This window comes from Arabidopsis lyrata (assembly GCF_000004255.2).
Source record: "Arabidopsis lyrata subsp. lyrata unplaced genomic scaffold ARALYscaffold_1, whole genome shotgun sequence".
NCBI classification, from domain to species: Eukaryota; Viridiplantae; Streptophyta; class Magnoliopsida; order Brassicales; family Brassicaceae; genus Arabidopsis; species Arabidopsis lyrata.
This window is the reverse complement of record NW_003302555.1, coordinates 7,634,750-7,645,379: the sequence shown is the minus strand read 5'-3', so window position 1 is coordinate 7,645,379 and position 10,630 is coordinate 7,634,750. Positions and strand designations below refer to the sequence as shown.

Here is a 10,630-nt window from a genome sequence, read left to right as displayed (position 1 = left end):
ACTATTTATCATGGTTAGTTTCTTTATTATTTTTGGTTTCATGGCTAGTTAGTGTATATTCCCTAATTTATATTTAATAAGAAAGAATTAAATAGTTCAGATTTCAACAAATACAGTATTTTCAAACCAGATACGAATTATAAATGTATTAATCCAAATTATCAAAGTATTATAATATGAAGGGAAATTAAATACATAAAGATTCGATTCCAAACTTGTAATTAGTGGCATCTATAAAAAAAAATGATATCACAAAAAGGTCTATAAAAGGGTCAACTCATCAGCCTCCAATTGATCCAAAACACTTTACCTTTAACAAAAAAAAAATGGCAAGCGCAAATCCAGAAACCGCCAAACCCACGCCAGCATCGGTGGACATGGCTAATCCAGATGAGCTTAAGAAAGTTTTCGACCAGTTTGACTCCAACGGTGACGGCAAGATCTCAGTCCTCGAACTCGGCGGTGTGTTTAAGGCTATGGGGACTTCCTACACGGAGACGGAACTCAACCGCGTTCTGGAAGAAGTCGATACAGATCGCGACGGTTACATCAACCTCGACGAGTTCTCAACTCTCTGCCGCTCGTCTTCCTCCGCCGCAGAGATCCGTGACGCTTTCGATCTATACGATCAGGACAAAAACGGACTGATCTCCGCCGCTGAGCTTCACCAGGTTCTTAACCGTCTCGGGATGTCTTGCTCTGTTGAAGATTGTACTCGTATGATCGGACCTGTGGATGCCGACGGCGATGGGAATGTCAATTTCGAAGAGTTTCAGAAGATGATGACGTCGTCTTCTCTCCTCAACAGCAATGGATCCGCCGCTCCTTCGACCTAAGGGGGTTTCCCAGATTCCAGATCTGGATTTGGGAATAATAACTATGGATTTTAGGTCTTCTTTTCTCTAAATGTGATCAATCATCATCATCAGTCTAACTTCAATCGGATCTCTTTTCATTCATACATGGTTGAGATTTAGATCTGAATATGGATATATCGTTGCTCTTCAAACAAATTTGGTTTCTAATTTCTTACCCTGCATTTTTCGAATATATATTGGCATAGAAACAAAATCAGAGTCTCTGCTGCTTACGCATGACAAATTAACCGTAGATTTTTTAATGAAGCACATGACATGATTATGGATGGATTACTATAAACTTAATTGGATGTTATTCAATGGTGCAGTTAAAGTCAATTCTTTAAGGTTTAGATTTGTTTTCTGATATTGGTTTTAAGAATATGTTTGTGTGGATTTCAAAATCTATGCAGTATATCTTGGATTTTGATTTTAATAATTTACTCATGAAACTCCAAAGAGGTTTCATTTGAAATGATTTAATATACAAAGATTTTACAAGTCTTTTAGTTTTGAATAACACTGGATTTTACAAACCTTAAAGAATTGACTTTAACTCCACCATTGAATAACACCAAACTTTTAAAATCTAATGAAGTATAAGATCTAATAACACCAGATTTTAACATTAGATTTATAATCATTAGTTGAATAACACTGGATTAGTGTTTGATTTCAATTCTATTAAAATCCATCATTGAATAACACCACCTAAGTTGAAGAATTAGAATCCTATCTCTTTTTGCTTAACAAACCAAAATGGTCAATGGAGACGTTCCCCGGATAGAACAGAAATAAGTGACTCAAATTATTTTTTTTGGGGACCATTATAACTTTTAAATTTTGAATTTGAGTTTTTAGTGATGAACCAACGCTAATAATCTTAGCCGATGATCTGGTTTCATTGAATTAATATACTCTGATGCTCCTACTACGAAGCAACGTAATGAATGCTGAATTAAAGGGCTCGATAGACGCGTAGATTGATATATTCGTTTCCTTGTCCAATTAAGCTATTTTCGGATGTAGAAATGAAAGTGGTAAGCATTTAAAGAAACAATATGTGATTAAATAAGGCAACTAGTCCTCAAGAAAAAGAGAACCCAGTTTGCAAAAATTGAGATGGGATCCAATGGTGTACATTAAAGAAAGACGTCGACGTCTACGAGTCGTATTCCACTCTTCCTCTTTGGAGTAAAGGAATCGGTCAAAGGCTTCACGAAAACAACTTTGACTTGTTTGTGAAAAATCCGGCCTGTTAAAGCCCATCTTAGGCCCAACTAGCCATCTTTTCATTTTATTTGTGTTACAACTCTTTACAAGTCAAACCTAACGTGAGTCAGTGAGTGAGTTTGGTAAAATGTCAAAACTTAAACGTACAGAGACTACAGCGAAACATGCATGATTGAGCTTTAGTACTTGAGATCCCTAGACAATCAAAACATCACAACTTCATCCTTTTAAAGCTATATAGACATATAGTAACATAACAACGAGTTAAGATAAATAAGAGGCACACTATTTTAGTTAACGACGTCGTTGACAAAAAAAAAAATCTCTTGGATTGTGTTATGTACAATCTCTGTCACGCCTCTTTTATCCTTGTCCTGCTCTTTATCTATACTTTTTCTCAAAAATGATTTCGTCCTCATTTAACTCTTCCAAGAAAAAGTAGAAAAAAAACAATAGGTCTGACTGGTGAAAACTATAGAAGAAATGAGTAGAATTTTAAAGAAGAAATGAAGAGAGAAGAAAATGGCACTTCAGAAGAAAACGTTACTTTAGCTATTTTGTAGAGGGATAAAATCTTCTACTTTACTCTGCTTTTTCACTTTTCAGTAGAAAAGTAATTCTTCTTCTTTTTTTCTACCTGGTGAAAACACAGATGAATTCAGAAGAATAAAATTTATACATTTTTCTTTTCTTCTAAAAACACCTACCAGTCACACCCAATACTTATTATAGTTATATATCTTGTCGCAATCATATTACATTAATATGTATAATTATCCATGTTTTCACATAAATAGAGCCATATATACTTAATTAGTGGAAAGAATTTCTTGAGAGGTTCGTATATAATTACATAAGACAAACCCTTTCTTCTTCAGATTTCCACCATTGATCGATTCTTCTAGTCAGTTTTCTTCCTTTTTCTTAGATTTACTTACATAAACCCTAATCAAACCGACAAGATAAATAACATGGCGGAGGAATCGTATGACGAAGAGTGCGACTACCTATTCAAGGCGGTGCTGATAGGAGACTCTGCCGTCGGAAAATCAAACCTCTTGTCGAGATTCTCGAGGGATGAGTTTCGGTTAGACTCTAAACCGACCATCGGAGTAGACTTTGCTTACCGGAATGTTCGGGTGGGTGATAAGACTATCAAGGCTCAGATATGGGACACCGCCGGCCAAGAAAGGTAACAGAATTCAACCTCGGATATGAAACTATTTAACGGACTTGATGATGAAGATCATCATAAAAAATTTTGTATTATTTAACGTAAGACTAATATTTTTGCACGAAAAACATAAACGTAAGACTAATATAAATGAAATTCTCGAGTTCACTTCCATTTGTTGTTTTTTCATTTGACCATGAACAAAAATATCCTTTAATTCATAAGATTTTTTTTGTATAATTTTCTAACGTAGACGAGACTAACCAAGACGTAAAACTTGTTAAATTTTCGACATTTCTTTTTGTATGTAAATGTTAAATGGAAATGTGTTAGATAAACAACAGAAATAAATAATGAAATATATGATTGGGATGATGATTAGGAAAACCAGATCACGCGCAGAAGACAATAATGAAAATCTTGATATATAAGCAATCGATGTCACGCGGACCTAATCTTCGTTAAATGTCGCGACCTTTTCTTCTTTTTGTTTTTTCTTATTAAAATTATATTTATTTCGATAAATTTTATCTTACTTAATTCTTTAATAGTTTATGCATGTGTTTTTACTTATCTTAAATATTGTTTTTTTGTATGGGAGGAAAAAAGATTTAGAGCAATAACGAGTTCGTATTACCGTGGAGCCTTGGGAGCTTTACTAATCTACGACATCACAAGACGAATCACTTTCAAAAACATTGGAAAATGGTTGTCGGAGCTCAGAGGCTTCTCTAGTCCTGAGACCGTCGTTGTTCTCGTAGGTAACAAATCCGATCTCGGGCAGTCTAGAGAAGTTGAAGAAGAAGAGGGTAAGACACTAGCCGAATCAGAAGGTCTCTATTTTCTCGAAACATCAGCTTTAGAGAACCAAAATGTTGAGGAAGCGTTTCTAAGCATGATCGGACGGATACATGAGGTTTTGACTCAGAAGACCGCGGTAGACAATAGACCCAACGGTGACGGTAACAACGAAAGTAACGGTGCGGTCATTCCCCCCAGCAGTGCCGGTTATTGGCATGTGCAAGTGGTGCATTTGCACCGGGTCCAACAAATTTAAGGTCCAAATTCATAGTTTTTCTATTATTTAACTATTTAATTATGCTGAAATTTTATAAAATATCTATATATAAAGGTCCCAAAATTCTATTTTAAAAGGTAATATTGAGGCCCAAAATTAATAAACAAAAATAACAAATCCAAATAGGTATAAAATACAAAATAATTTATGAAATATAACTTTTTGTAAATATATATATATATAAATTTTTTATTAAAGATAGGATTTTTTTTGTATGGCACCGGGTCTTACCGATGAGTGAGCCGGGCCTGCCCCCAGTAAAGAGATTGTGAATATTCATGAATTTACCGCCACTCGACCGTTGAGTACTTCTTTGCCCAATTGTTGCTACAAGTAAATAAATTGATCATGTTGGCTTGGCCTGGATTTGTCTTATATTTTTCTCGTATTAAGTAAATCCTATATAATGACAAAAATCACAAATCGTAACTATATCCAAGTCTTGGTTTGGATTATTGAATTTGTAACGAACCAAAGACAAATGAAATATTAAACCGGAAAACAAAACCGGACTCGGCTGAGTTAGTTGTGGAGTCTCGTTCGGCGTTTGCTAAATAAACTACGTCACCGACACGTCACTGTAACATTATTTCATCTTCGTCTTCTTCGTTTTTCTCTGATGCGAGTGCAATTCAGAAACCACTTTGGGTGATAAAACGGTGACGTATGGGTCTTTAGTCCCATCTCTTTTGTGAAGCAAAATGGCGAATTGGATCTCGTCGAAGCTCAAAGCAGCCGAAACGATTCTTCAACAGGTGCGATATCGAATCTCTTTTTTTTTGTTTGCATAGAAAACGGATGTAAATTACTAGATTTGGAATTTGTTGGGTTCTAGTTTAATTTCGATCCTCATGTTATGGATGATTTGCTTTGATTCCTCTGTTGATCACCGGATTGATGTCCTAGTTTCCCGGAAAACGGTCCAGTGGAACGATTTTGTGTTGAAATTGATGCGATTCATGCTTGGACTAATCTATATCGTCTGGCAATGCTATTGTAACACTATCTGGTCATTGCATTGCACCGATTTCTGCTTATACTATTTCAGAGTCTTGCGTTCTTGTCGAATTTGTACTTGAGCTCGTACCACAAAATTTATGCTAATTGGGGATTATGTAAACTGTGCTTTGCAGCTTGATCAGCAGGCAGCAGAGTCTCTTCGAAAAGATGACAAGTCTGAGACTCATGATGAGGTGTTTGAGACTTCTCCTAAATCTGGAAGTAGCCCTGTTTCGTTGAAAGATCAGTTGAGGAAGAAGACACATGAAGGTAGTGATTCTGGCGGTGGATCTCAGAGAAACTCAACAGAGCAAAAGCCTAGTTACGTAAGTAGCACCAAAAAATTACGCAAACCAGATCAATCACAAGAAAGAACAAGTTCACCTTTACAAAGTTTGGCACAAGATAAAACTAAACTCACTGACAGTGACTGGACAGAACTTCTGAGTACTCCAAATCAGGGTAGCAGTACTTCTAAGCCTCGTACTCCCGGAGGAACATCTGTGAATCGGGGATTGAAGAAGGATGGAAAAAGACATGGGAATTTGGGGAAAAATCCTTTGGTATCTGATGGAAAGAAGAGTAGTAGTGGTAATGTGGTTGATTCCAGAGGGAGGCCACAAAAACAGACGAATAAGGAACCAAGCGTGTCTAGCCCTTCTGATGCTGACATGGAAAGTAGGAATGCTCCTCGGGATATATTTGTGAACTCAACTCATAAAGAGAGTGAGAAGGATGTCAGTGGTAAGCCACCTCCCCTGGATGAATCCAGAAATTCGGCCAATGAGACTCTCCCTAAGGAAACATTACCAAGTGTAGGAAAAAGGGATGGTCGTGAGTCCAGAAGAAGTTCTGTATGGGGAAAGCAGGTGAGGGAAGAAGTCTCACAGAGCAATTTTTCTGATGGTCTAAAGAGGAAGGATTCTTCCTTGTCAAATGATGAATCTGAATCCGATTATGAGTCTGATTCGAGCACTGACTCTGAGAGGGAGCGTCAGAGGGAGGAGCGTAGGAGGAGAAGAGAGAGAATTTTTGCTGAAAGAGTTGCAACAAAAGCTGTAGCCGTCATCAAAGAGCGAGAGAATATGGTAGCAAGACTTGAGGGTGAAAAATTGAGTTTAGAGAAAATAGTCGAAGAACGAGCTAAACAACAAGCACAAGAGGTAGCAATTTGTCCAAGTTGTAGAAGCTGCTGCAAACACCCATTATATGATTTTATATTTGTGTTACTCAAGCTAGATGAGCTACAGATTCTGAGTTTGTTCTATTTCGTTTAGGCTGCAGAGTTGCAAACAAACATGATGGAAACACTGGAAGCTGCTGACCTTGAAAAGCAGAAGCATAACAATACAAGAATGGAAGTTCTCACACGCTTGGCCGGATTAGAGGTATTAATCTTGTAATTTGTTTGCTGACAGTTCAAATTGCTCTTAGTATTTACCTTCTATTGGAGCGAGATGATATGGTTTTTTGATGTAAACATAAAAATTGAATGTTTTAGGCTGCAAACGCTGAACTTACAAGATCGCTTGCCGCTGGGCAGAAGAAACTTGAGACTCAGGTATAAAGATTACATAATCTAATTATTTTGTTTCTTGGTTTGTTTGAATTAGCTGGAATCGAAGAATAATAAAGGTAAAAGCTAATGACCATTGTTCTTACTGAAAGATGTAGATCTTCTGAGGCAAGGATGTTTTGATCAATACCTAATCAATGTTGTTGAGTCAAACAACTTCTATATCTGCATTTGCGTACTAATCTCTTTTCTTTCTGATGTGACCAGATAGATCAGGTAGCAGTACTCCGACAACAAGTTGAGGTTAAAGAGTCTACTCTGGAAGGTATAGGTTCCTTGTTTGAAAAATTATACAGTTACTGATATGTAATAAAGACACCTCTCTTATAGGAAGTTTATTCTACTTCAAATAACTTTTTTTACTGCTCATAGTCATTTGAGGATAACCACTTCTCTATTTTGCTAAAGAAGTTGTCTTTATCATGTAGAACTGACGCGAAATACTTCTAATATTGGGGGAAGTGGAACAACTGTAAAACAGGTGACTTGGGCCTTCTTTTCTTTTTGTTTCTTTTTCTTCAATCTCAATGTGGAAATCTTTGTCTACTTGGTCTGAGAATCATGCTGCTTATATGTGGGCTGTGTAGTTAGATACTTCTAGAGGAGACATATTCGAACACCAGATGCTTGAAGCAGAGATTTCTTTGCTGACTGATAAAATTGGGTGGTTACAAGACAAGGTTAGCTAACACAGTTGTCTGGTTGACTTATGCTTTTTTTTCTGTTCTTCAGGATTATATTTAAGGCACATTCCTTTGTTTTTTGCTTGATTCCTTGTTAAAATTCCAGGCAACTAAACTGGAAGCAGACATAGAAATGATGAGAAAGGAACTCGAAGAACCAACTGAAGTGGAAATTGAACTGAAACGAAGACTTAACCAGCTAACTGACCATCTTATTCAAAAACAATCCCAGGTATATGAACATTTAAGATACAGACATTTAGACAAAAAATTGTTAGAATAAATTCCAAATTTTCTTGCCAAATTTACCAGGTGGAAGCGCTTTCCTCAGAGAAAGCAACCATATCGTTTAGAATCGAGGTACATTGATGAATTCCACCAACCTGCAGGTCCTGCTCCAAAAACAAAAATATGTTCTTCACTTACACACAACCCAATTTTGATTCTTTGCCAGGCCGTATCAAGGCTTATAGAAGAAAACAAAGGTATGTCTGCAACTGAAGCCTCATCCCAAGATCTTGAAGCAGGAGATTGGGAACTGTCGGGATCAAAGTTTAAACCAGCTTTCCAAGATAAAATCCGGTCAGGCAAGAAACATTTGGGATGGCTAGTGATGCAACTAAACGCTATATTCATCTCGGGAACCGTCTTCTTGCGTAGAAATCCTATTGCCAAAATCTGGGCTGTGGTCTATCTGGTTTGCCTTCATCTATGGGTATTATACATCCTACTCTCTCATTCCGATGCTTCTTCTTCAGGTGAACTTAGATCAGGTGCAGTGATTTCCTTAGAGAACTTCAGTAACAGTTCACTTCAATAGCTTATTCCTTAGAGAACTTTTCTTTTGAATCATATGTAATTTTCCTTCCAACATTTTTTGAAGCTTGGTTTGAATCTTATTGTATTCTCAATCAATGTATCAATTACTTTTCACAAGTATTCAAAGACAAACGAGAATCTGTACAAAAAGAGAATTTGCTCATGAAGGAAGAACTAGGAGATGGGTTTGCAAAAACACAGTAACCATCTACTCTCTTTCTCTTTCTCTCGCTCCCTCAGTCAATACTTCTCTGGCTCTTCTTCGAGTTTCGTCTATCCCTTGCACGTAAAAAGAATTCATAAGTTAAACAAAGACTTTGTGTGATTTACAAAGAGATTGAAGCCAAATAATGATAAATTCATTCATACACAGGAGGCTCACCAGGCTGTAGTCTCTTGAGGAAGATTACGGCTATACAATGGAAACTCAAAAAGAAAGACTGTTTTGCACCATTTTGGCAAGTACCCATACACTCCTCGTGGTAACAGAATCAAAGGACTGTAAACCAATATCCAATTGAAAGAGGGAAACACTTAGCATTTATAACACATCTCGAGGGCCAATAACAGTGTTCAAAGAGCTTTGTATCATACCTAGTTGTCTTCTTGTAGTGTCGATAAGCTCCCAAGTTACCATATTTTTTGTCCGCAGATTCCTACATTTATACAAAACAAGAATGTTGTTTCTGCTGTGTGATTTAGAATGTGCCAGAGTGGAAAGAGAGAGGATAGATAGAGAGAACCTCGAGTAATGGTATGCCGCTAACGAAGAAAAGTAGCAAAGTGAGAAAGACTGGTCCAATTATGACAAGGTACTCGACACCTTTAAGCACAGGCAATGAAGCCACATATATGCCCCACCAGAGTAACATCTGAATTCATAATCACGCCCATCAATTTTTTTATTTTTTTTTTGGAGCTTCTTCTAATTCATACAAAACCAAACTGTAAATCGATAAGATACTAACCTCACCAAAGTAGTTTGGATGGCGTGAATACTTCCATACACCAACATCGCACCATCTTCCTTTGTTTTCTGGACACTTGTTGAATGAAAGTTTTTGTTGATCAGCTGTAGCTTCAATCAAGAACCCTGCAACCCACATTGTCCAACCTATAACATCTGCGGGCTGAAACAATCTTCCACCGTTGCTTGCATTAACAAAGGTAACAGGTAAACTAACAGTCCAAACCCACACGGCCTGGTAGAGAAAAAAGAACAAAAACCCACATGGTGTTAGATCACAAGAATTTAGCTTAGCTGAGCTGAGCTACTTTCTTCTCTGTCTTCTAAAGATGAAAAACCAAAGTTTGTAGTAGCTAGCCTGAAAAATCCAAAAGACTACTAGTTTCCCGATATTTCCACGCATTTCATCAAAGCGTCGATCTTCACCCCATTGCAAGATCCTACTCATAGATAGAATGAAATAGATACATCAGACATGACTAGAAAACTTCATTAAGTACTATATATTTTCTCTCACACAATAGTTGCAAATGCATAAAGATTTTGGGGGGTGTTCATGGTGCAAACCTCATAAGGAGGAACAGTCCGAGACGAAGTCCCCATACGACTACTAGTACAGTCAAGACTATCTGGGAGATTAAAGAGCTGAGACAATTATACAAACCACACACATAGAGAAAGAGAGGTGAGGATCTTATTACCTGACGATAATGCCATGTCCCTTTGAGAACCAGAGTCAAGACAGCAAGTATCACGAAATTAGTACTTCCTGACAACATGTGTGAGTCATAATACGTTAGCAAAAATGAAGGAAATAAAATTCTATACATTTGTGATCACAATCGAAAGAAGAATTACGAAACACGAAACTATCAAAGGGAGCATTTCCAAGTTAGATCATCGTACCGGCAAAGTCTGTAACTTGATCAAATTTGAAAAGAGCTGTGATTACGAAGAATATCAATTGATAACCCACCTACAAAAGAAAACCCAACTCTTGATTTCTCGAGAACCACAAAAGAATCGATTGCACCAAAAAGACTCACGGTGACAATGGCGGTGATGGCTAGGTAATGGGAATCGATTACTTTCACCATTCTCTACAGCAATCAGCAATTCGCTTCCGCCGGAAAAAAGAGAAAAAAAACAACGTTAATTGACAAGAATCGTGTTCCTTTCCTCGTTCACAGAGAAATCCAGCGAATAAAAGAATTTTCTTCGCAATTTTGGCTAAGACTTCATCA

The 10,630-nt window shown here is 37.1% G+C and overlaps 4 protein-coding genes across 8 annotated transcripts; 3 read left to right on the top strand and 1 right to left on the bottom strand.

The window, feature by feature from the left end:
* The first annotated feature begins 289 nt into the window (after positions 1-289).
* LOC9329049 (probable calcium-binding protein CML27) lies at positions 290-1,027 on the top strand. The gene has a single exon (XM_002892941.2). The coding sequence runs from the start codon at positions 327-329 to the stop codon at positions 834-836; it is 510 nt and encodes a 169-aa protein (XP_002892987.1). The 5' UTR covers positions 290-326; the 3' UTR covers positions 837-1,027.
* A 1,786-nt stretch (positions 1,028-2,813) lies between these two features.
* LOC9326328 (ras-related protein RABA6b) lies at positions 2,814-4,717 on the top strand. Of its 2 annotated transcripts, XM_021013387.1 has the most exons (3): positions 2,814-3,282; positions 3,874-4,256; positions 4,594-4,717. In XM_021013387.1, exons 1-3 carry the CDS (start codon positions 3,062-3,064, stop codon positions 4,677-4,679), a joined length of 690 nt encoding a protein of 229 aa, XP_020869046.1. In that variant the 5' UTR covers positions 2,814-3,061; the 3' UTR covers positions 4,680-4,717. The 2 variants fall into 2 exon arrangements, with proteins under 2 accessions (XP_020869046.1, XP_020869048.1); XM_021013389.1 differs by lacking the exon at positions 4,594-4,717 and having other exon boundaries at positions 3,874-4,338.
* A 100-nt stretch (positions 4,718-4,817) lies between these two features.
* LOC110224997 (golgin candidate 2) lies at positions 4,818-8,569 on the top strand. Of its 2 annotated transcripts, XM_021013372.1 has the most exons (10): positions 4,818-5,097; positions 5,476-6,504; positions 6,619-6,729; positions 6,843-6,902; positions 7,125-7,182; positions 7,346-7,398; positions 7,505-7,597; positions 7,707-7,832; positions 7,913-7,960; positions 8,055-8,569. In XM_021013372.1, exons 1-10 carry the CDS (start codon positions 5,044-5,046, stop codon positions 8,418-8,420), a joined length of 1,998 nt encoding a protein of 665 aa, XP_020869031.1. In that variant the 5' UTR covers positions 4,818-5,043; the 3' UTR covers positions 8,421-8,569. The 2 variants fall into 2 exon arrangements, with proteins under 2 accessions (XP_020869031.1, XP_020869032.1); XM_021013373.1 differs by lacking the exon at positions 7,913-7,960 and having other exon boundaries at positions 7,990-8,086.
* On the bottom strand, positions 8,485-10,628 carry LOC9326327. Of its 3 annotated transcripts, none has more exons than XM_002890219.2 (10): positions 10,433-10,628; positions 10,293-10,362; positions 10,088-10,155; positions 9,954-10,015; positions 9,745-9,826; positions 9,388-9,621; positions 9,163-9,291; positions 9,014-9,075; positions 8,802-8,918; positions 8,485-8,698 (listed from the first exon to the last, which is right to left on the bottom strand). In XM_002890219.2, the coding sequence occupies exons 1-10, from the start codon at positions 10,481-10,483 to the stop codon at positions 8,656-8,658; spliced, it is 918 nt and encodes a 305-aa protein (XP_002890265.1). In that variant the 5' UTR covers positions 10,484-10,628; the 3' UTR covers positions 8,485-8,655. The 3 variants fall into 3 exon arrangements, with proteins under 3 accessions (XP_002890265.1, XP_020869045.1, XP_020869044.1); XM_021013386.1 differs by having other exon boundaries at positions 8,485-8,692; XM_021013385.1 differs by lacking the exon at positions 10,293-10,362 and having other exon boundaries at positions 10,363-10,600.
* Positions 10,629-10,630: the final 2 nt, after the last annotated feature.